This window comes from Silurus meridionalis, chromosome 13 (genome assembly GCF_014805685.1).
Source record: "Silurus meridionalis isolate SWU-2019-XX chromosome 13, ASM1480568v1, whole genome shotgun sequence".
Lineage (NCBI taxonomy): Eukaryota > Metazoa > Chordata > Actinopteri > Siluriformes > Siluridae > Silurus > Silurus meridionalis.
Window position 1 is genome coordinate 10,938,403 of NC_060896.1, and position 24,519 is coordinate 10,962,921.

Below are 24,519 nucleotides of genomic sequence, written 5' to 3' on the forward strand. Positions count from 1 at the left end.
AGCTAACAAACTGTGAACACCAGTGAAAAGGTTGAAACTTTTTTGCGTAATAATAAAACAATTATGTTTGCATTATCTTGTCACTTTTCTAATCTAGTACTGCTTTTATTGCACCATTAAAACAAAATGGCAGAAAATCTTAAATGGGAATAAAAAAGAGAAAGTTGAAGAATTTGGTCAAATCTGTTCTTGCACAAACACAGCACTGGTTGACCCCCCTCCCCTTCTGTCTCGCTCACTCTCTCCTTGTACCAACCTTATTTTAGTGTGCTGGGAGGAGAGCATTGGTCACAAAAGGGGGAAGTAAAAGTGTAGAGCCTGAGGCAGGGAGGCTCTGATGGAGTGCCTGCGAATTGCAGAGGGGAAAGCTGTGATTAGAATATGAATGGAACCACGGGGGGAGAGAAAAAAGGGGAGAGAGAGTGAGCAAGAGAAAGGGGGATTATGGCCGAACTGCTCCCCACATGGTGGAAAGAGGAGGAAGACTCTCCAGCATTCTAGAATTGTTTACTCAGGTTGCCTTATTAATATGTGGCTACTTGTTGTTTCTTAAAGCCGAAGAAAGTTCCGGCCAGGTATAAAACTTATTAATCAACTTCTACTCCTTCACAGGCTGCCAACGCTTATAACATGGCACGCAGACGAGAGATCGAATACGAGCTGAATGCATCAGACGTGAGGATCAGGACTCGTGAGTGCCTCATTAATTCCAGTATTCAAGGTGTACACAGTAGAAGATGGTAAGTTAGGAGGAGATTCTGTTCCCCCTCCTCAAAAGACATCCTCTTTCTGTTTTATTACTCTCAGTCTCTCATTAGGCCCTCATTAGTTAGGACAGGTGCAGTCGCCTAAAAGAGACAACAGCACACCCCACTCCAACCTTTATCAGTGAGTCAGTGCCCTTTCTGCAGCATTCTCCCAATCAAAAGCTTCTAAGACGGCTTAGTGGGTGGCGGCATGCTTTGAATGGTGGACGTTTTATTAGTGTAAAAAGCATCAGAGAAGGAAGGTGGCCAACACAGCAAGCACTTTTTCACCTGTCAGTGTTGTCACATTAACACTTAATCAAGGAGACACAATACTTGTGCCTTCGTCCTTGCCATCAGGCCATTTGCGATAAACACTTCCTGTTTCTTTGACCCTTAATCACTGGCAGAGGTTAAATTGGGTGGGTGTGCAGGGGAGTACCGCTCTGGGACCATTGGTTCAACACAAACAACAAGCAGATCTGATCTCTGTGACTTAATGGCAGTGTCAGTCATAACATGGCATTATGGGTGATTATTAAAATTATGTCATCATTTTAGAGTACATCAGTTTTTTTAATGCAATACAAAAGAATTAGTAAAACATTTTAACATAATTCTGATGCCAAATTTGACCAACAAAAAAATCAGAAAATGTGTAATTGTATAATCTGGCTGCCTGGAATTTTTTTTTACTTGAAATTTCTTGTATGATCATTTCTTCATTATAATAATTCATTATATAATTATAGTGTTATGATTGTCACAATTACATAAATGAGGTTATGGAATTAATTTGCATATTACTCTCTGGGTAATGGAGTGGGCAACATAAGGACATTTGTAAATAGTTTAAAGAATTATTTATTACTTACATATGCATACAGTTTTGAAAAACAAACCAAAAATAAACCAGGCAAAAAAGATTTTTCACTGAAAAAGTAGACACTTTTTCCACATGCAAACTAAATTTGCAACCATTTGGGAATATCATAATATCTAAGTTATATTACAACCTCTGTATTTAAATGCAGAGCTTTTCAAATAATGTTTCAAACCTCTTAATCAGGCTCAATGTAAAGACTGGCTGTTTGCAAAATTTCGACATGCATACAAACCACAGCATGTCATAAGTGCACCAGGAGTGCAGCTTTTACGATACAATGCTTTTGGCTTTAAAATTAGCAGCGTCGTTGAGCTAGCTCACTCGTTGTAGCGAGCCAGTTTTAGGCGAGGGATGATGTTCATGGACTGCAGCTCTTGGAAGAGCAGCTTGCAGGCATAAGGAATGCGTAGAGATGAGACGTGGCACGAGGACTTACAGTAGTGGCACCTGGAGCACACGAAACAAACAGCAGGATTAAAACAAGACAATCAGAATATTTTGTATAGAACAAAATGCAAGAAGTTAGCACTGACCATCCAGAGTAACCCAGCAGCCCACATTGGCCACACACATCCACTTCAAAAGCATCACTGGAGATCATGAGGCGCTCTAGCAGTAGCATGCTGGCCCCGTAGCCAATCAGACAGTCCCTTTCCATCTCCCCCAGACGGAGACCGCCGTCCCGGGAACGACCTTCAGTAGGCTGTCTGTTTAACCATGCACATATATGCACTTGTATAAGTTGTGTACCTTAAGGCATAATAGTACTATAAAGTAGTACTAATCTTTACTGGGAAAATGCTAATTGTAAGTTACTACTCTAGAATTATCCTTTGCTCATTTTCTATCTAATAATGATACTAAAAGTTCTCTTCAGGTTTCTCTTGTCGTCAACCCCAACTGTTAATAGCAAACATTTAACATACGGTTTTGAGCTTTTTAGATCTCAAATGGCTCTACAGAAGCGCATTTACTCTACCATTCAGCGGCTGGGACAATGCCATAGCCACCTGTAGCTGACTGACTGTGCCCTCTGGGTGAGAGAAATGAGACTAGCTTATCATGCAATCTGTGAGCTCATAGACTAGCTGGTACTTGTCCACCAGTTGGGGGGGATTTCTACAAAATAAGGTAGAAATCAGTTCCTTATCTCCTTTTTCAAAGGAATACACAACTAAAATAGTAGAGAACAGAAACCTTGAGATGGTAATGATACCCATTCATGTGCGGTCATGTAGCTTTTTTTTTCCTGACTTGAGTGACAACTTGTGGATTCTAATTTGCACAATTTGTATCTCAATCAAAACCCTCCTGTTCAATTCTCATTGTACTCTAATTTAATTTGGAGTCACATGGCAAAGGAGATCATGGCATATCTCTATATCATCCACTGTAGTGAAAGAGTGCTCAATGAAGTAAAATGTTTAATGCTTTAAACTGAATTTAGTGACCATCCTAAAGCAGTTATGATTATACCTGGTGAGCACTGCTCGAGGGCCACGAGCTCTTGCGTGCATCTTATCCAACACCATGTGCTTCAGTTTCTGGTAGTACACTGGACCAAAGTAGATGTAGGCTTCTAGAGGTTCGCTGTGTAAACCCAAATAGTATAAGACTAGTCAGTTGAGCAGCACTAATAAAAATAAGCATTATTTGTAGAACATCAGTGAAGAGATTGCATTGTGCTGACAAGCATAAGCAAAAATAATACAGGTTAATTCAGAAAAGCTAATAAAGCAATTTGAACCCTAGGTGATTGTTACCCTGTAATACCAGACGTGACAAAATCTTTGCCCTGGTAGTTGTATCCGTAGCGAATAAGATCCTCACACACATCCTTCACTTTGCTGCCCCCGAAAGCAGTGCCATAGTGAAAACGGCCGTCCAGCACTCCAGCTTTTCCTGCCAATAGCTCGATCAGCTTCCCGACCTAGCGAACATCATGCAAATAATAATAATAAAAATAAACACAACCCAAGCTGCTAAGTTATTAATTATTTCTAAACATAACTGGGATAATGGTTCTGTACCAGTTATACTGCTTTCAAACATGTGAAATAACGGTGTATGATGTCAATGCTTTTGCAGCTGGAGAACGTGACATCATGGACACGGTCGCGGTCCACTGCACCACAGTGGCTTTGCACAAAAAGGGCTAAATGGCCTTTGACCTTCTTATGCTAAAAGGGTGAATCCCTTTCTTCTACTTACACCAGTTTCTATCCGAGAGCCTGCTGGGTGCACCTAAACACACACTTTAGATTGGGTGTGGAACCAAAACACACTTGTGTTAAATGAGTTTTGAAATCATACAGGTTCAATAAAATTGGGGAGAGGGACAGATCTAGAAATGCATTTCACTAAAAGGCAAAATTTTACTGCCTGGAAATGACAAATATTGTGCGAAAAAAAGTTTTACATTTAAAAACATTTTTGTGGATTTATGGTTTATGACAGGTCTGTGCTAAATTGGTTTCTGTATAAATCACCATTTTTATGAAGGAGTAATTCAGTGTAATACATGAACAGATTCCAAAATGCAACTGCATGCATCATTAATGCACGTGTGTGTGTGTGTGTCTGGTTTGGTTCTTGAATAAAAATGCTGAATTTTAATTTCCTCTCATGTATCCACCAAATAAATTGATATAAATGTAGGAACAATAACTAGCTCTGAATCCAAATGGCACTCAGTAAAGAATTCCAGGTAGTAATTAGACTCTTGGGTGGAGCTTACAGTCATTCTAGAGGGGTATCCATGTGGGTTCATGATAATATCTGGACAGATCCCTGAGTCGCAGAACGGCATGTCCTCCTGAGGGACAATCAATCCACAAACACCTGTAGCAGGAGAAACAGACAGCATTCAAAACATATGCAAACTGGTTAAAGACTGATCAAACGGTGTGTATTGTGGACACTGATCTGGGAGTTTACGTTTGCGATTATTTCAAAGGATCTTCATTCATAATTTGTAATATCTGTCAGTATCAAACCTATGCAAATATAAATTGAGTGTCATTTAGAAATGTCTATGTTTCATCACTTTCCATTTGTCCCACTGAGCTGGAGGCTTAGAGTTTTCAGAGTAGTTTCAGAGTAAAAAAGATGCCACATATAAAAGTATTTCAGGTACAAATGCTTCCATTTGGTTATATTACATTTATAGCGTTTATGTCACATTTATTATTTGATAGCAGCACAGCAGGGTAGAGTTGTAGTTTAAAGGAAAAGCACGTTTATATAGATGGACTCTTTCTATTATGTTTTAAGTCTCCAGTATCAGTGCAGAGTTATTATTTCTTTTTTTTCAAATATATATTATACATTACAATACAATACTAAAAACTTATTTTTAGTATTAAATAATAAAAAAAACCAGCTTTAATTTTTGTATTGCTGTATATGAGAGTAGTACGAATAGAACAGTTGAATTTTTTCCTCCTCTCAAATGCAGCCCCATACACAACAACCCAAGGACCCCAAAGTTACACCATCTGCCATGTGAAAGTACCACAAATCTGATTTTAAATAAAAATCCCATTTAACATGTTTGCCATGCATCCAAAACCACTCGTTTACCCTGCACATGCTGTGTGCACATATATAGGCAATGGTTATCAGGTCTGCTAGCTTTATAGAAAAGGCAAAGCAGGGGAATTAGCCATTCACACGGTGGGCCGGAGAAGTGCACAGCTCCGAGTGTGAGCGCAAATGTTTGCTCCACACTCTTCTGTCCGTCAGAGCAAACACATTATTGGGCCATTTGCAAGTAGTAAAAAGAGAGTGGGCCGGAGCAGGAAGTGAGGAGAGGTGCTCAGCCGGACAGTGAGAGAGGGATTAGAATTCTGTAACTTCCCCTGGCCATGCCACACACAATGAGGGCAGGATCAGTCCGTGACAGGAATAAAACAGGCCCATTCGAGACACACGTGTTTTATATATATATATATATATATATATATATATATATATATATATATATATATATATATATATATATATATATATATATAAATATAAATATAAATATAAATAAATATAAAGAGAGATGAGGTGGACTGCACCCTGTAAACAGATGGCACTGCCATGTAAAAAAAAATAAAAAATTTAAGATAATTGATTCATATGGTTTCAGGTGACAGCATTTTGTAACAGCCAGTGTATTTTGTTGTTTCTAGAATTTCAGTTATTAACATCAAGAGGCAGGCGAGAAATCAACTGTTTATAACTGCTATAACGTAAGTAAAGAGAAGAACATTTAAGGTAGCTACAATCATAAAGATTGTCCTTAAATGAATAAAACAATTGCTAGTGTTGGGAAATTTCTGTAATGCAAATGAATAAACACACTTGGAAATGTGCTGTCCTAAGGAACTTTGGTGTAGAAACGGATCACACTGAACTACCAATTATATTCTTATACGAGCATAGCGAGTTTTATCACCTGTGTATTGTGGTCTTATAATCCAGCAAACTGCTTACTTTACTTTGAGCAAGTAATCAATTTGTCAGGATCAAGTACAACACAGAGGCTTAGCATCACACTGAAAAGGCAAAGAGCAAACTAAGTATATACCCTTCTTAAATTAACCGGTAGACGAGAATGAATAAAGCATTCAATAGAGACAAAATGTGAAAAGTGATTGAGAAAATGTACAAATAAAATCAATAAATAAAGAGTGATTCTCATCACATTCTTGGTTGTTTATTTGGTGTGTGTGAGTGAATGATAAAAGAGGCATGAAATCAGCAGAGAAAAGGTGGTCAGAATTCAGAGTCCACGGCCCTCCATCACACCCCATACAGCCTCACACTGGCAGCTCACACAAAGGGTCCCACCGACACAACTCAGCGAGCGAGTGTGTGTTTATGTCTCTGTGTTTGGGTCACCAGTGAATAATTAACCAATTTTGCTCTGTTGACCAGAGCTTATGAGACCAGTCAGAGCAAGCAGGATCTGTGAAGGGGGATGTAAGTAAATAGTAAAACACAAAACCCCTGTAAAACATGCCTACTCTAACTGGCACCAGTGCACTGTGGGATACCCACAGTTGGCTCTTGGCATCAATAAAGCTGCCAATTTTTTCCCCTTCAAATACATAATTTGGCTCACTTTGATTTTAGACCCGATAATATTTGGGCCAAAAAAAAAAAGCATTTAAACATGAAAATTCCATGATCAGATTATTATATGATTTTCTTACGTTACCTAATAAAAACATTCCTTAAACGTTTTTTTTTTTTATTATAAATAAATAATTTTACTCATAGATCCTTGTCTGTAAAATAAATACAAATGTTTTTAACCTGGCCTGTTTTGAAACATAAAACAGTTATTAAAACAGTTAAGCAATTGTTTAATTTATTATTCTCGCTCTTTGCATACTCGTTTCAATAAGTTAAGTCGTTTTTTTATAAACAGAATATGTAAAACTAAATGCTGAATGCACATTATAGAGGTTACTTCAGGGGGGGAAATAAGGGAATGATAAAGTTTTTTTTAATTATGTGTACAGTTGAGAAAGTCCACCCCCCCCAAAAAAAAGATTTTTTTTTTCTATGACTTGAAATGACTGCTTACTTCACCTGTTTCCAGGAGCTAATGGACTAACCATTAGAAATGTCTGGTACTGAATAAGTTTGCTAAAATTTGAATTCCGCAGCACTCTGAAGATTTTGCTTAATCGCATTTCTAAAAAACATTTGATTATTCCGAACAAATGACTGTAAAACCAAAACCATAGAAAAGGCATTCAAGAGACCCTCTTCAACAATAACTGTGTTAGCCCAGTCTAGCAGCTCTGTGCCACTCCTTTAAATACCAAAAGCCCCAGTAAAAAGAGCAGTAAATAGCATCTCGGCTGTTTGCAGCTAACCCCTCCCTGACCTCTGTTCACACTCATGAGCCGTGATGAGTGCCCAAGGACAACCTTGGTTAATGAAATGAGTGAATTATGCATGGCGCCAGTTAGCGTGCTGATTAAATCATCATCGTGGCCCGGGCTCTCAGCAGAGGTGCGCAGAAACAATGGGGCCTGTAAACACTTTTTTCCCAGGAGCAGCACGGCTGTAATAAATTTGCATACGCTGCTTCGGGACAAAGAGCTAATTAATTGAAAAACACCCCTCAAAAAAAAAAAAAAAAAAAAAAAAAAAGAAGGTGGAGAGCAGGATCCTGAAACTAAATACATGTTGGGACTAGGCTGGGGGGAAAAAGACTTAAAAAACCCTATACGTTCATGCGTGCGCACACACAAACACGCGTGCTCTCTCTTTCTTGTATGTAAATAACTGGCCTGGGTTTAGAATCTATGTTTGTATGCCACATCTGCTCAAACTAAATGATCTGAGTGTGTCCTGAATGCTGAAGTACCTTTCTGGCCATGTCTGCTGCTGAACTTGTCTCCTATCTCGGGCCGACGCGTTTGCCGGAGCAGGATCTTGACTAGAAATGCATCCTCTGCGTTTGAAGAAATCATCACCTTCTCGATGTACGAGTCCGTTGAGCCCTTGTACCTGTGTGTACAGGGAAAAAGTCTTAACCAAAAAGCAGTATATACACATGCGAGATTGAATATATGCCAATTGTGACACCAGTACAGATAAGGGAGAGAGAGAGAGAGAGAGAGAGAGAGAGAGAGAGAGAGAGAGAGAGAGAGATGCTAAGCTGAGTAGTTTTTTAAAACACTGAAAAGTGAAAGTAAAAAAAAAAAAAAGAGATTGTGGCACAATTAAGCTGGGTTTTTTTTTTTTTTTTGTTGATGAAACTGTCACCTGTCTCTCCTTTCTTCCACCGTGAGCCAGCGAGCTCCCCACAAATACAAATATTGCTATTTAAAAACATTACAAAACAATATCTTGAGTGAAAAATATATCTATTTAAATAGAATTCAGAATTTCAGTACTTCACATCTCTTTTTTTTGCATCATTGACACATACCATACACTGGACTTCACAAGTTTGTGTAGAACCTGATTAAATGTTGTGTAAAATCCATATAAGATCAAATTTATTGAAGTTCGGGGTGTAACACTACAGGTATTGGTACCGAACCTTTTCGGTACAGGGCCTTCGGCATGGTGCACATGTGTACCAAATGCAATCCTTTTTACATGCGAAACATGTTAAGTTCCTACCAAGTTTCCTCAGACATATTACCTCATATTACCTATTACTCATAACATTTTCCTCACAGTGTTTCATCACAAACTTTTAAAGTGGTGCACCTCAAGTTTGTTTAGTCTCGCACACTCTGAGCGCAGAAAATAAAAAATAAAATAAAATACTTAAAAATAAAAGGTGTATTGCATTACTTAGATATATTCCATTAGATTTTTTTTATATAACTGCATTTTTTATTTAAACCAAGCAGGCTTTTTCATTTAAAATTGTTTAACAAAATGTAAACTGTTGAGGTTTACAAATGTTAATAATAATAAACTGCATTAGTAAAAAAAAAAAAAAAAAAAAAGACCTTGTAAATTTTATATAATTGCAATTACCAACACTGAATCGTGAATTTTGTACCGTTACACCCCTAATTGGAGTATCTTCTGAACTAGAAGCGATACGACAAAGAAAATCTGACTATTTTTTTTTACATTTGCTTCAATTTATAAACGGACAGTAGTCGCATTTAACATTTAAATACGTTTGCTTAATCTGTTCTAAATGTCTCTGCTTCCGGTTTTAAATAAATAAATGTGAAAAATGTGACTTCACATTATATTAGAAACTCATTAACCTGCGACTTTCCAAACATATGCTGATGGATGAAACTCAAGGAATCCGACATGGGATTTTAGTATCAGAGTGTTGATTTAAATCCTATATGCAGTAACTGATTCATCAAAAGTTTCAATAAAGTTTTGATGCCGGTTGGTAATGTTAACATTTGGCATATTTATATATTCTAGATGGATCAAATATTTCTCATATCTCTAAATATTCCCCTTCCTGAAAGTACTGAAGTAATAAATTATGCAGGCAACAAAATTGAACAAGAACAGCTATATAATCAAGAGTCATATAATAAAAGATCACATTTTTTTTTTTTTTTTTTTTGAGTTTAATGGTACTTCAGGAGAAGTGTGACGATGCCTAATCATTCTGACTCTGAGGCAAACAAACTCACGTGATTGGCACATCTCTGAACTGTGGCTGGTTTGGCTGGGTACTGCCCTCCAGTGGTGTTTGGGTGACCGTTGGCATAGACTTATTCACCAGAACCTGCTTGTTTTCCACTCGCTCTCCTAGTAAAGAGAATACACACAGATTTTAATCCACATGTACAGTCTCACTCAGGATAGAAATCCTATCTTATCCTCAATAATGCTACAGTATCCGTGCTACGTTTAATGAGAGGAGACATTGTTTAAAGACATTCCAGGCTGCACATGTATAATGTATCATTCATGTAGCATCTTCTAGCTTCTTTTCCCTCACTTTGCTGTGCTCTAATGAAGTGAATCGATGCACTGCTCACCAGGGGAGCAAATCCCATCAGCATCCAGGATGCTGTGTCTCCAAATGGGCTTCCGTGTTTCTGCATCCAACATGGGACCCATGACCTTGTCAAAGGTCTGGTTGGTGTAACGTCTTAGTGTGCACTTCGCATTCTTGTACACAAGACACCTGCCAAAACCTGAGGTAAAAAATAAAAAATTATAAAAAAAAAGACAATTTTTTAAGTAAGGCTGTGGTGATCGTGAGTATGGTGAATAATAGAAAAGGTTAGTCTCTAATAATCATTAGTTGTTTGCTATTAAAAACATATGAAAACAAATGCTTTAAAACGGCTAATCACAATTATAGTTTTATCATTTATAGTTTGAGCATCCTCACTAAGAACTGCCTTGCAAATAGTGGTAGAAGCTGCTATCCAAATCACCAAGTGAGTACTGTTCACACTACTGAGCATCTGCACCAACAAACGGAGATTTTCACTTATACTACACAACTCAAGTATCGACTGTGCCTGTAGTCTAGTATGCTTTTTCTTCCTTAAGCCATTAGGAACCTGAACTCAAACCTACTCACTCTAACTCTGTTTATGCATCTATCCCTTTTACAGGATATAATATAATTTATATCTAACACTAGTACTGGATACTTTAATGCAGATACACAGTGTACATACACAGATACGATACTAAATATCACACGTACATTTTGATATGCGTATCTGTTCAGTAACATTTACATGCTAAAGTGTGTGCTGTCTAGCATGCCTTGCTCTTTTCATATACCAATTGTATATTTTCTGTATACAGTGGTCCCCCGGAAATCGTAGGGGTTACGTTTTAAGACCCCCATGCGATTTCTGAAAATCCAGCCCCTATGGTACCTTGGTGAATTCATCTAGACATTATGTCACATTAATACAACAAGGTGTTTTAAAACATATGATGAAATGTTTTGGTGAAAACACAGTTTAAAATGTTATTCCTGACGTTCCTGAACATTCGGTCCTGCTGCGGGTTCTGCGAATTTTAAGATAATTTGCAACTTGCTGTTAGTTAGGTTCCAAATGAGCACCTGCGAATTTTCCGAGCTGAGATAAATATAACTACTACTTAACAATAGCTTTCCCTCTTGTAGAGGTGGTCCCAAAAACAACTTTTATACCTGTACCTATGTATGTTTTACTCTAAAAAAGTGTCTATAGTGTACCTTTAAAAAAAAAAAGATGTTCTGGCCCATGTTTACTTTTCAGAGTAAAGCTTTAAAAATACATTTTTAAATGATAAATAAATGATATATACTGAACATTTAAAAAAAATCTCTTTGCACTATATTAATATTTAATAGCAGGAGATGTCAATTATGTCGTCAGCATTAATAGCAGTGTCATGTTTTGATTTGCGCTCTTACCTCTGTCCAGAGAGGCCTTATTTAGGATCAACGCATCCTCTATATCATAACCACTGTAGCTCATCACAGCCACTGTAGCATTCTGACCTGCAGGTAGCTTCTCAAAGTCGATCAATTCAATGGTCTTGGTCTTTACCATGGGCCTCTGAGGATAAGCTAATAGGTACATCAGTGTGTCTATTCGATTCCTCTGGTTATAGCCAATAGTACCTGTGGAAAATAAATTTTCAGTGAACAGGCAAATAGGGAAAAGAGAGAAAATCGGGGGTGTGATAGAGAGAGAGAGAGAGAGAGAGAGAGAGAGAGAGAGAGAGAGAGAGTCTGGTGTAAAATATTAGTAAAATAAATCAATAAGTAAAATTTTATGAAATTTGATGTCCACTAGAAAATTGAATAAATTTGCATGGACAATGAAAAGATAATATGAACCAAATAAAGGTTGATTAAGGCTTTGCAAAAGATTAATTGAATCCTAATTATAAATAAAGAATAATTCAAGACTTGGCTTAAACTGCTTCCCCCTAAAACACCTCTTCATGCTTAACTAACTTCAGGCTGGTGTATGTGAGTGCTATTAAAGTGACAGTATCTTTAGCTGCAGTGTTCCAGCATGATGCAGTCTGACAGAGGACTGTCTCTTTAATCCACCCAAGCAAAGTTATGAAAGAATAGCGGCCGTCCCTGGAGGCCTTGACATTTGTCAGATGCTATTACTTCACAATCAGGGTACAAGCACACAGTGTGTGAAAATAGGTCCGGAGCCACACAGAGAGATTTGCACATGTATGGGGCCGTCCGCAAAAAACCCACAAGAGACAAGGGCGAGGATATCTGGCCAAACGTAGCTGCAGTCTCATTGGGTTTGTAAAGACAGAGGGGGGGCTGGAGTAGTTCTGGTAACCAGGGAGCGGTGTGTATTCTCTCTCGCTCCCTGGTGCAGCTGAGCACACTAACCCTCTACACACACTGAGCAAGACACAATGAATGGCTAATGACACTTAGGGAGCCCATGGTTAGTGGACCTTTTCCCTGCCACACACACACACAGGCAGAAGATGTTTGATGTACACACAAACACCCACACTTACTTTAGTGTGTCTAAGCGTGTGAATGTCACAGTGAACTTGAAAATGTGTCAGAGTTTGTGCATATGAGTTTGTGTGTAAGATACACAGTTATTTAGTTTTGAGAATGATGACGGACCCACAGCTCTTACCCATGGCTTGCTTGCCCATAGCACACTGATAGGTGTTCCTGGGGGATTGGTTATGATGGGGATAAGGAATCAACCCAGCACAAACCCCCAGCAAAGTGAACGGCTCAATTTCCAAATGTGTAGTGTCCCTGAAACACAGCATTAACATACATTAAACATGCAATTTTTACTGTGTATGTAAACACGATTGTCCGCTTTCTGCACCTGCAGGGTATTTAAACAGTCATGTATACAGACCGTTATCATCTATATATTCAATGCATGTATACTGTTAATCTGATCTCTTTTGGTTTTGTACACCTGCACAAACACAACCAGATAGTTAAAAAAAGAAATAAATATTGTATGGTTGTCTCTGGATCAAAATAGACACAGGAAGAGGAAGGATGGCACTGTATGCAATTAATTGCAACCATAAAAATTAGGAAATCAAAACCACATCTCATGTTTGGTTGGTTAAATAATAAATCATTTTAAGATTTTCAAAATAAAATGTTGATGCCATCACCACTGTTAAAAGAAATCAGACTGTTTATCTGTACTATCAACCATACTACAACATTTCTACAATAGGTAAATGAATTAATAAATAAAAAACAAAAACTCACTTGGATATCATGTGCTCATACAGAGCAATGCTGCAGTCATTCTCCTCATTCACATCCAAATACTCCACCAGACTTTCATGTAAAAAGTCCTCAAAGCTCCTGCATGGAAATAAAGAAGTGCTTCTATTTAAACAATAAATAACAGGCCAAATATACACACAACATTTGCCACACCCAGCTTTTTCTAAAATGTAAAGACAAAAAGAATAACAGAATAAAGGCTCGTTTGAGGCTCTTTTCAAAATCAATGAGTGTTTCGACTATTGATCATGGTGAAATGCACCTGTAGCCCTGAGACAGCTCCTCAATGTGTTTGTTCTTCACAGCCGGCTGCTCGTTCTTCACAATAATGTAAGGTCTGCCGACACACAACACAATCAGCACTGAATGAAGCCTCCACTATTATCTAAAAAATACACTGGCATTGCATAATAACAAATGTTAAAGGTTGAAATGATATCAACTGTACCATCAAAAGAACAGTGAATTAATTATTAATTGAGACGGACCCGAACAAATACATATAGCAAAAGTATCTTTGTTTTTCTTCAAATAGGCAGAAGTTTTTTTCAGCCATGCAGAGATCTGTTCTAGCAGGATGAAAATATTTGTCCTGTGCACATCTCAGTGTAAAATAAAAGATTTACAACAACAAAAATCATCCTTATGGTTCAAATTTGAATACACACATGAATATGTGGAACATTGAGCAGATCCTACTCCAAAGTGTGACATGGAATTACACCCCTACTCTAACCAATCGGAGATGTTCAGCAAGCACACTGAGACTCGGTACCTGCAAAGGCGTCCTCCATCAGAGGAGATGTACACGCAGCGGTCCGTTACATTGGTGGAAATAGACACAAATTCATTAATGAAACCAGCTCTTCTCATCAGTCTGAATGTGTTGACCAGCTTGTGATGGTCTCGAATCACTCCCAAGATGTTACCTGCAGAACCACACACAGTCTCAGTGAACATGTTCATTGTTGTTAATAATTAAAATGGAAATCTTTCAGATTTTACTTTTGGAAAATAAATATAGATCGGAGGAAGCCTGCGAACACGTGGATGCTACCATTCAAGAAGACGAGGAAGACAGTGGGATAGGACAGTTCCTCTCCACACAGTAGATTGACGTCCTCTACTCCCAGGTTGAAGGCCAGCTTAATAATGGGTCCGTCTTCCATGTCAGTGGTAATGTGTGTCATTAGAGCAAGATTCTTCACCAGACCACAAGCCTACAATAAATGACAAACGTACAATAAACACTGTTCCCATTTATAACACATTACATACATAATCAGGTCATTAAGATAAGTACTATTAAAATACTGAAATTAAAGAATTATTGTGAAAAGTATATGTTCATTCATGCCAACACCATGCATAAAATCAAGACGATACTGATCACATTAAGCTCAAACACAGAAATAGGGTGAGTAACTCCAACCATGGAATGGTTGTTAGAGCCAGACAAGTTCAATTTAACAATTTAAGAAACTGGTAATCTGGAATTTTAATGCGTCTCTCTGAAATTGTGCAAAAAAAAAAAAAAAAGAGATGAGCAGTAATTCTGCAGGCAAAAATGACTTGTTTATGAGAAAGGTCAGAAAAGAATCAGAATCAGACTGACTTGAGCAGACAATTTGCTTTAATAGCCACCCTTTGCAGTCTTGGACAGTAGAAAGGCATCTTAGATTGTAAAAACTTTGTGGTAAATGGTTTCACTCGTCAAAACCATTGGAAAGGGAATTTAAGGCTTTCCTGGGTTAAACTGGACTTTTAAAACGAGATTGAAAAATTGCCACTAGGGATGTCAAAGAATGAACAGGTGCACTGTGTTCCTAATAAAGTGGCTGTATAAGGGTATTAAATGTAATTGGATAAACAAATAAAATAATTTTGTCCTATTACTAAATGAAAACATGGTCAATAAAAAAAAAAGGCTCTCATGCTTATGTAGCTATATTGTACTGACCTCCCCTTCAGGAGTGTCCGAGGGGCAAAGCATTCCCCATTGTGAGGGCTGCAGGGAACGCGGCCCGCTCACCTTCCTGGTCTTCTCAAACTGAGAGGAAATTCGAGTCATCATACCCAAGGCTGAGATGAAGGAGAGACGTGACAGCACTTGCGTCACACCCTGCCTGTCCATCTTAAACCTTTTCAGAGACCAGTTCCCCTGAGGACAACACAGAGACAGAAGTTTGAAATTCAAAACACACTGTAGTCATAAGGTGGAAAATCCAAACTAGAAGCCTGTGTAGCCTGCAGTTTTCATATCTTTCATTAAAAGTTCACATGTAAAGGGTTTCCTAAGATGGTACAAATACAGAAGATCATTGCCAGCTACCATGTGAGAAAGTTTAACATACTGTTTTAGAGCTTTGCAACCATACCCCTCCCAAATGAGTGGAAACGGGAGGTCAGCAGAGACTCACGGTAGAAATGGCGTTAACCATGCCGTTTGTGATCTGGTCCTGCCGCATGTGTTTCACCACGTCGAACTGGGCCGCCCTCTGCTTGGGTATGATCTGGTCAGCGATCTTCTTCAACTCTGAATTAAACTTCTTAAAGAGATCCTCAAACAGCAGAGACAGAAGCTGGAAGTAAAGAACAAATCGGCACATACACGATTTCAGCAAAGTTACACAGAACTCTAGAAGTCCAAAACTGACAAGTCAGAGACAGATAGTGAAGCACAACAATGCTGCACTAAGCTATAAGCTCCTCATTAGTGCATCAAACAATTCCGGGTGCGCTGAGTATTCAAACCTGCTTCTATTCATTAATTTCTCATCAACACTCCTCTACTTCACGTCTCTTTGTTGTTCTGATTCCCGAGTGCCACTTCCAAAAACAACCAACTTTATTAACTCCATCTGGCTCCTACAATATCTCTTTCTGTGTCATCACCCCGCTGGGCACCACAGCGTGTAATAACCAGGTGTGCTCGTGTTCAGATAAGGCTGACCTGGCCTTTCGCCCGGGGCTCTCTCATCCTCAGTGAGACTCTCAAATAGCAGCTTGCTTCCATTCAGTCATATTAGCATACATCAAAACAAGCAGGCCGCACTGAAATTAATAAAGAAATTAAGCTTCTGCAGCACAGCAGGGCCAATTAGTTGAATGTCAATGAATCATAATTGAGGAGTAAGGAGATTGACAGTGTTGGAAGTGTGTGTAAGCTTTACTGAAAGGGCTTGCTTTGCTCACAAGTCTCACACACACACACACACACACACACACACACACACACACACACACACACACACACACACACACACACACACACAGAGAGAGAGAGAGAGAGAGAGAGAGAGAGAGAGAGAGAGAGAGAGAGAGAGAGAGAGAGAGAGAGAGAGAGAGAGAGTTCACCCCTAGAGAGGGTTGGTTGGGGGAAATTAAAGGACTTAAGACTGCGGTAATTACATTATCAGAGCCGGGCTTGTGGATTAGCTCAATCGCTCCCGTCAAGGCAGCCATTCTTTTGTCATGGCTGTGCTAAATAATAATAAAAGCCAGAAAGGACTGAGCTCGGCTGGGCTGGGATTTGGGTGCTGCCTCTGCTCTGCTGCATATCTCGCAGTCAACAATAGCAGGCGAGCTGAGAAAAGGGGTGGGCAAAACACAGAGGAGGCAAACAAAGCAGCAGGGCAAATAATGAAGGTATTAATAAAATACAAGGAGGGCAGACACAAAGAGGAAGATGAAGGATTGTGAGGAAGCCAGGCATGCAGGACTGAGTTCAGTTTCACACAGGAGCGGCGATGTGTGTCGAAGAGAGAAAGAGAAGTCGGAGTCAAAGGGTGAAAAGCGGAAAGATCCGGAAAACAGTGTGATCTATAAAACGGGCCTATTAAGAAGATGACTAAGATGGTGAAGACAGCAGAGGGAGTAGCGTCCTGCTCAAAAAGAACAGTTCAAAGCATTAGAGCTGGCAGTAACACACTTATCCCAAACTCAGCCGCCAAAATGAGTCGGGACCACAATCTTAGTTGAAGCTAAAAAGCATTACAAGGCTGTCAGTCATTCTTAATTAAATTAGAGGTGGTGTGAATAAACGCCAAACAGGGAGGAGGGGCTGCTTCTAGGGGTATCGAGCCTAAAAGACATCATAAACAAGCTATTAGTGGATGCAGGAATCCAGAGTCATCTCATCTGCCCTTAATCCAGAGACCGATTGTGTGCCCCATCCCGAGGTTGCGCCAGCTACAGTTGTGTCCCACCTCATGAAGATTAAAGACCTTCAAAGAAGTAGACGCAGACCCCACAAACATCCCGAACCATCGAGAGACATACCAGCGCCATTTGGATCCCACTTCATGTAGAGTTTGGACATTGGACCTCTTTAAATGTTTAAATGCTTTGGTATGGGGGAGTTGGTGTTGGATTTATGATGATCTCATATGAGCTATTTTATTGCTCAGTAGCTCCTGGTTCCACTACATCAACTGACTGTAGATAGGACATTACTCAATCACACACTCCGGTATTTATGGTAGTTCTCATTCTCCGGTGTATTGTTTTAAGATTTATAATCAGACACTGGATATCACTCAAATGAGGATGGGTTCCAGTTGAGTCTGGTTCCTCTCAAGGATTCTTTCTCAGTCATCTGAGGGAGTTTTTCCTTGCCACATTTGCCCCAAGCTGCTCATCAGGGATAAACTCAGATCATTTCCTTTAATTCTAAAGGTCTGTATAGCTGCGACAAAGTCCATTGTGAAAAAAGTTCTATCTACATTGAAACTTATTTGTGAATTACATTGATCATCCATACCTGCCCAGCCAGCTCGAGACGCTTGTTTCCATAGTAATCTCGGTCGTCCACTTTGTTGTTGCCTTGAGCGAGAATCACCCTGCGCACCATTACAGCCAGGTAGATGCATTTGGCTCTGAAGTTAAACTCCTTCACCTAGGAAACGCAGAAAAGGCCAAACTACTAAAAAGGTGGCATAACGCTGCAAGAACAAACGCATGATAGGCATAAAATGTACATCTGGAAAAATGCAAGATCATGATCAATGAAATTGAGAGGAGGGAAAAAATGTAATTAAATAATAAATCATACAACGCAGCACATTGCACAACAGACTCACAGGTACGTGGGTGAGAATAGTGGATGCGAGCAGCTCCCTGGCTTCTTCCATCTTGGTTTTCTTCGGTCCGCCCCACATGCGCTGACGCCGCACTTTGTTTCCAATGTACTTCAGAGCCTGTGATATTAAAACAAAGAAAAAAAAAAAGTCACAGTAGCTTCATAAGTCTGCCAGTGGTTTGTCCACCATTATTTACACACAAGTCAGAGTAAAGAGAACATTTCAAATCAGTGAATGAGAAGGAAAGTTCAGGACCCAGTAACTCACTAAAGAAGTGTCAGAGATCGAATGCACTTTTCTTCATCTGATGCATGCACGCGCCCACACACACACCTGAGCTCGGCACTGCTTATTCGACCACGAAGGTTAAAGGTCACAGTGTGAGATTTTCTTCTAGACCACCCACTCTGACCATCACACCAAGATGGCTGTTTATCTCATAATAAGGCAGACAACATACTACAAACATTTGTTTAAATGTTATCTTCATGCAATTAAACTAATTGGTTGAAAATATTGAATCAATTATATTTTTATAATAATTTTTTTATGCAAAAAAATCCATAGTTTTGATATTAAATTAAATTTTTTAATAAATGGCAAAGCTCTGGTGTGTCAAAATGTTTTTTTTACAGTAACTTTCACATGGACTTAGCAGATTTATTATTTTTTGGAAAGTACTCTCTGGTATCAGGGTGCTTTGAGGTTACTTAGAAAAGTGAATTTCATTGGCTGATGAACTTCAAAAGAACTTCAGGTAAAAATGATTTTGGTGAGAAAATGCAAATATTACAATATATAAAAGCTTATTGCTTCTGTGCATCACATTGTTTATCATTTATTTTATTTCATTTACAGTATTTAATACATTGTCTAATCATCTACATTTTACAATGAATGTCTACATTACAGATACATGGCAGGTGCTGCATCAATCACTTGGTGCCAGATGTTGCCTCTAGTGGTCAAACAGGTCTAAAACACGTGTCCTCGCCTCCTATTAGAAGCCTGATTTTGCTTCAATAAGTCTTATCTGGAGTCTGCCTGGGTCAATTGTAGCATGCACGTAATGCTCATTAGAGTCCTGATGTGACACTCACAATGGTACCGGTGCACAAACAGGCGTGTGGGCATGCTCAGACATAGGTTGCTAGGATGCAGATATGCTTCTTACCAACCGATTGTTGGGGCTTTGTACAAAAAGGAAAAAAAAAAAAAAAAAAAAAAAAGATGTCTGTGCTGAGCAAATTGGGGTCTCAATACTTGATAACATACAGACGCGTTTAGTGTTGTTACACGCTGGATCAGTGATGCCTGTAATTGCATTGTTATGCACGTTGTGAGAAACAGATAAAGATTGAATAGAAAACGAGTTAATATATGAATCATATCATAAATGATTAATATTAAACATGCAGGTCCATTGTTCAGTTCAACAATTAGTCAAAATAAATAATAATAATTCTACGCAACAACTGAGATGTTTTTTTAAATACTACAATTATTTAGGTCACACACTAATTGGCAGGTCAAACATACAATTCACAGCAGAAGTGACCAGTAAGCAATACACTGGTGTAGTGTAAAAGTCAAAACCCCAGAAATCCAGACATTTTCTGCTTGTGTAATGTGTAGAACTATCCTGCTATCCTGAGGTCCCAAATTTATTCACATTACATCGATATGGATGTTCATATGGGGTGCTATTACCAATTACTAAGCTTTAATTCAATCCCTGCTTCAATGTGGTGCATTTGGTCATGGAAGAGCAAAACAATCGTACTCAGGTAGGGACTAAACCAACCAGTCAACGTTCCCTGGAAAAGATAACTGTGCTGTAAAAATACGATTAGATTTTAAATCGACTTGAACGCAAAAACTGAACTGAATATGCTGTGTGTTGAAGATACATTTACTGTACAAGGTACAAAACCGGCATAAAAGAGACCCCACAAGAGCTGAATGTTCTTTGAGTTTGGTTCATCGTGAATTTAAGACGCCAATTCAAAGATTTGCTTACGTTTTCAAATCACTGAATATCTGACCTTCCTTCATTCTGCATTTTCTTTTATAATTAGTAGAATAGTCTGTGTAATGTAAAACCAAGCAAGTTTTATTGCTGGCAAAACAATTTAATAATAAGGGTGCCCTAATTTAGATTAAAAAAGTTTTCTAATGCAAAAGTTGTGTGTATGGAATGAAAGCAATGTGTTATATAGACATGTCATTTCAGTGGAGCATCTGGTGTGACTTAGTTAATGGTTAACAATATTGGTCTGATGGCAGAGCAAAAGAATGTGTCTGTACAGTCTGGACCAATTCACAGTAAACAGAGTAGCAATTACATGCATCTCTGGTGTTATAGTACGATGTACCTGTGTCTGGGTGAAAATCTGTGCCTTCTGGCACTCTTCCAAACTGGGGGCAAAGGCAGCCATGACATGCTCCTCTGTACCAATCATCTGCACAATCTCCTGGTCACTCTCCACACCCATGGCCTGAAAACACACAGGAGAGCATTTGTGAATAAATATATACAATCAATCCCTGCATCTTAAATCCACTGAGCTGATCATCTGTATTTGACTCAGGAGAGGTGGTACAGAGGTGAAGAGTAAATCTGAGGCTTCTTTGACATTTGTTTATGCTAATAGACAACTGTGGGAACAGGACAGGGCTTACACACACTGCATATAGGTCTGCATCGTTTGCCAAAGCCTCCGAGGAGCAAGAATAAAGCCTGAGAGGAATTTACCGTAGATGCGCAAGTGCAGAGCAAATATGCTCAGTGGCTAATTTAGCCAGTGCAATGTCGCAGTCGTATCGGTGTTTTTGGAGGAAGCCTGGAGCACTGATTTCTATAAGGCACTATAAGAGACCTTATATCCTTTGTATTTCTATAGAATTACTTAAAAATCAACCAAGCAGCTGATTCAAATAATTGCCACTGCCAGCAAGCAGTTCCAGACTGCAGAACAGGAAATATTATTACGCTATTGGTCTTGGACAATTCAATTATTTACTTGAATTGTGAATGTGTGCTCCCATAAATGTAAAGAATAGGGTTCAAAACAATAACAGACACCTGAAACAAATGAGCCTTTCAGTTTGCAACAAATCAGCATTCATAAACTGCATACCCATACAGAGGTTTATAAAAAAAGCTACTTGCCATTACACTGCATGTAAAAGAACACGACTATACCAAACTGACATTTCAGAGATTCTGCTTAGTCTCTTAGCAAAATTAAACAAAATTTTAATACTGTTTAATACTATATCTATAAATACTGATTTTCAACAGCATAATTATAGAAACAAAAAAATAAAGAAACAAAAAGTGTACAAATGAGTGCATTAAAATGCAATTTAAATTATTTACTTCTAACAAAAAAAAATAATATTTGAGCTGAAATATGATATATATATATAAAAATTAAAAAAAAAAAATAAAAAGTCAATAATTAAATTACATTTTTGTTTTTCATCTACAGAGCCGCTAGATTTTTTTTTTGCACTTGTTATAGTGCACCATCTGCTGGTAAGTGGCTGAAACCAACTATCAACATAAAAACCTCTGACCCTGTTGTCAAATACTGTATCATCACCAATCATACCAGACTGCTTGTTTCAGCTCCAAACTACATGCGTCTTTATGAATTCTTCTCTTACTTTGAAAATGATGCAGATGGGAGCGTCTTCAGACAGCGTGTTGTGTTTCAAGTAAAAGCGCCCCTGCTTCACGATCATATTGGTTCTGCTCTTCTTCTCATGCGTAGAGCTAGAGTGCAAAAAAAGGGACAGAATGAAAAAAAATAAAACATAAGACACAAAAAAAAGTGTCACTCATAATATAAACGGTAGTCACATGATCACAGCACCTGGTGACCGAGGCGCCCACTGTGCCCTTGCGATCTTGATCCACGATGATGCGGTTCTTGGAAAGCTGCTCCTGGATGAGAATGACTTTCTCCTGACCTTTCACAATGAAATAGCCCCCTGCACACAGAGACAGAAACTGTTAAAGAGCTGCTCAAATGAATAAAACACAAAGTCTTTAATTGCTGTCCTCTCGGCAGTAACAAGAGGCTCTACCTGGATCTAAGGGACACTCGTTCAGTTTAGAGAATTCCATGGGTGTCTTGCCGGTCAGCACACAGTTGGAACTGCGCAGCATAATTGGCATCCTGAAGAAAGAAAGAAAAAAAAGGTTTTGACGATTTAAGACTGGATTCCTATTGATCAAAGGCTGTTTATTATTTTAATAGATAGATAGATAGATAGATAGATAGATAGATAGATAGATAGATAGATAGATAGATAGATAGATAGATAGATTAGATAGGCAAACTGCCACAGAAAAGGAATAAACCACTTCAAGTGGTGATTAATCCACTTATCCACTTCATCAGAATGTGTCTGATTAAAATCCTGTGTATGTTTGAAATCCTGCCTCCAGTTTAAACATGATGTGATGGCTGAATAGGTTCGAGTACCTTCCTATAGGTAAAGCATTACGGATGATCCTCTGACTGCCTCTGGTGTACTCGATGTCCACTGTAATGGGGGCGGAATAAGTCATGTCTCTCAGTCGACACTGGATGGGAAAGACAAAGAAATGAGACTTCCTTAGTTATTCCTGTTACCCAGCCATCGTTTCTAGTAAATACACATTCAAAGTCACTGTACATTGTTTTTAGAATTCATCAATATAAGCACAAAATGTATAGTTTCCGAAATGTGTTGATGTGCTGGTCTTATGTGCAAAAAAAATGAATCTCTCAAGTTTCCTGGACACTCGACTCAATCGTCTTTACATTCAGGTAAAAAAAAACAGTGAAAAAATAAAAATCATCTTTAAGTTCACATTTAGGGAAAACTTGAATTAATACTTCATTTACGCATTTTGTCTTTTCATTTTCCTCATCATCATAAATCTGAGGCACATTCATATGAGGTTTAAAGTGCTTCACCAGACTATGAATAGATTATTAAAGTAAAGTAGACCACCATTGAAGTAACTCTGTCATCACCTCATGTGGAGATACTGGTCTGGTGACATTAAAGCTCTCTTCCACGTCAGGCATCCCGACATAGATATTCAGGTACCTATTGATGAACAAGAACATTGAAGAGGAAAAAAAAGAAGAATGATTCTAATAATGTGTGTTTGGGTGTGTGTGTGTGTGTGGGTGTGTGTGTGGGGGTGGGGGGTGTTGAAACAGCACGTACTTTAGATACCACATGGGATCTGCATCACTTGTAATCTTCTCATTTGCTTTCATGATCTTTTTTATCTGAAAATAGAAGCGACAATGATGCGAGAACTATATATATCTATATATAGATATATATATAAATAAAAGACATAACACAGTTACCTCCACATTGATGAAGTAGTTAAAAGAGTCAATGTGCTGCTTTACCAAACCTTTAACCTGAAAATTAATTGAAAATTAAACATGAGGATGATGTTGATATAATAATTTTTAAAAATATATATATATTTTTATCATTATTGTCTGGACAGGATGCTTACTTTCAAAAAGGCTGGAAGCAACTTCCATTTTTCCTTAAATCAAACGAAATAAAACATTTAATACAACTGTTATACTTAAACACATAATTTACAGCATTCACTAATATTTATGCATTTATAACTCTTTAAAACTGGCCGAAACCCATATACCGAGTTTCCAGAAATACAGTACACTACATAGGGTATACACCGTATTTCTTTACCCCCTATAAAGTGCACGGATAAAGGGAGGTAGGGGTAATTTGGGATGGAGACACATCATGTTAGCTACCTGGCTAACATGTCAAAGCATGTTGTAATGAAACTCGTGCTGGTTTCACTGCTCGCTTACCTCCACTGTGTCCACAGGAGCAGCGAGCTGGTGGGGAGACATGTCCCCAAATTCCTCCTGCAGTAACTCCATGTTTTTCACTACATCTGCTACAATCTACGCTAATAAAATCATATTACAAACTTCATTACCTACTAGCAGCACTTCAACCGGAAGTTGAAGATGCACGTGAATAGTGCATTGCATTGCAGCAGGAAAAGGGTACCGGCTAGAA

The 24,519-nt window shown here is 38.5% G+C and overlaps 1 protein-coding gene across 1 annotated transcript; it reads right to left on the bottom strand.

Annotated features, from left to right (window-relative positions):
* Positions 1-1,582: 1,582 nt before the first annotated feature.
* Positions 1,583-24,506, bottom strand: polr3b (polymerase (RNA) III (DNA directed) polypeptide B). Its single transcript, XM_046864723.1, has 28 exons — positions 24,306-24,506; positions 23,975-24,007; positions 23,817-23,873; positions 23,668-23,732; positions 23,469-23,544; positions 22,932-23,032; positions 22,531-22,622; positions 22,317-22,434; positions 22,108-22,216; positions 20,811-20,933; positions 18,436-18,552; positions 18,117-18,251; positions 15,775-15,936; positions 15,315-15,515; positions 14,412-14,574; positions 14,130-14,283; positions 13,617-13,691; positions 13,334-13,432; positions 12,726-12,853; positions 11,510-11,719; positions 10,122-10,280; positions 9,771-9,888; positions 8,009-8,151; positions 4,370-4,473; positions 3,396-3,562; positions 3,109-3,222; positions 2,166-2,339; positions 1,583-2,079 (listed from the first exon to the last, which is right to left on the bottom strand). Exons 1-28 carry the CDS (start codon positions 24,375-24,377, stop codon positions 1,950-1,952), a joined length of 3,399 nt encoding a protein of 1,132 aa, XP_046720679.1. The 5' UTR covers positions 24,378-24,506; the 3' UTR covers positions 1,583-1,949.
* Between the last annotated feature and the right edge of the window lie 13 nt (positions 24,507-24,519).

What these genes read in the sequence shown, in the direction of transcription:
- polr3b (XM_046864723.1), bottom strand. Translation starts at nt 24,377, where the DNA reads ATGGAGTTACTGCAGGAGGAATTTGGGGACATGTCTCCCCACCAGCTC. An exon ending in CTCCTGTGGACACAGTGGAG is followed by an intron (nt 24,008 to 24,305) that starts GTAAGCGAGCAG and finishes GTTTGATTTAAG; the next exon opens with GAAAAATGGAAGTTGCTTCC. An exon ending in GTGGGCGCCTCGGTCACCAG is followed by an intron (nt 22,217 to 22,316) that starts GTGCTGTGATCA and finishes TTTGCACTCTAG; the next exon opens with CTCTACGCATGAGAAGAAGA.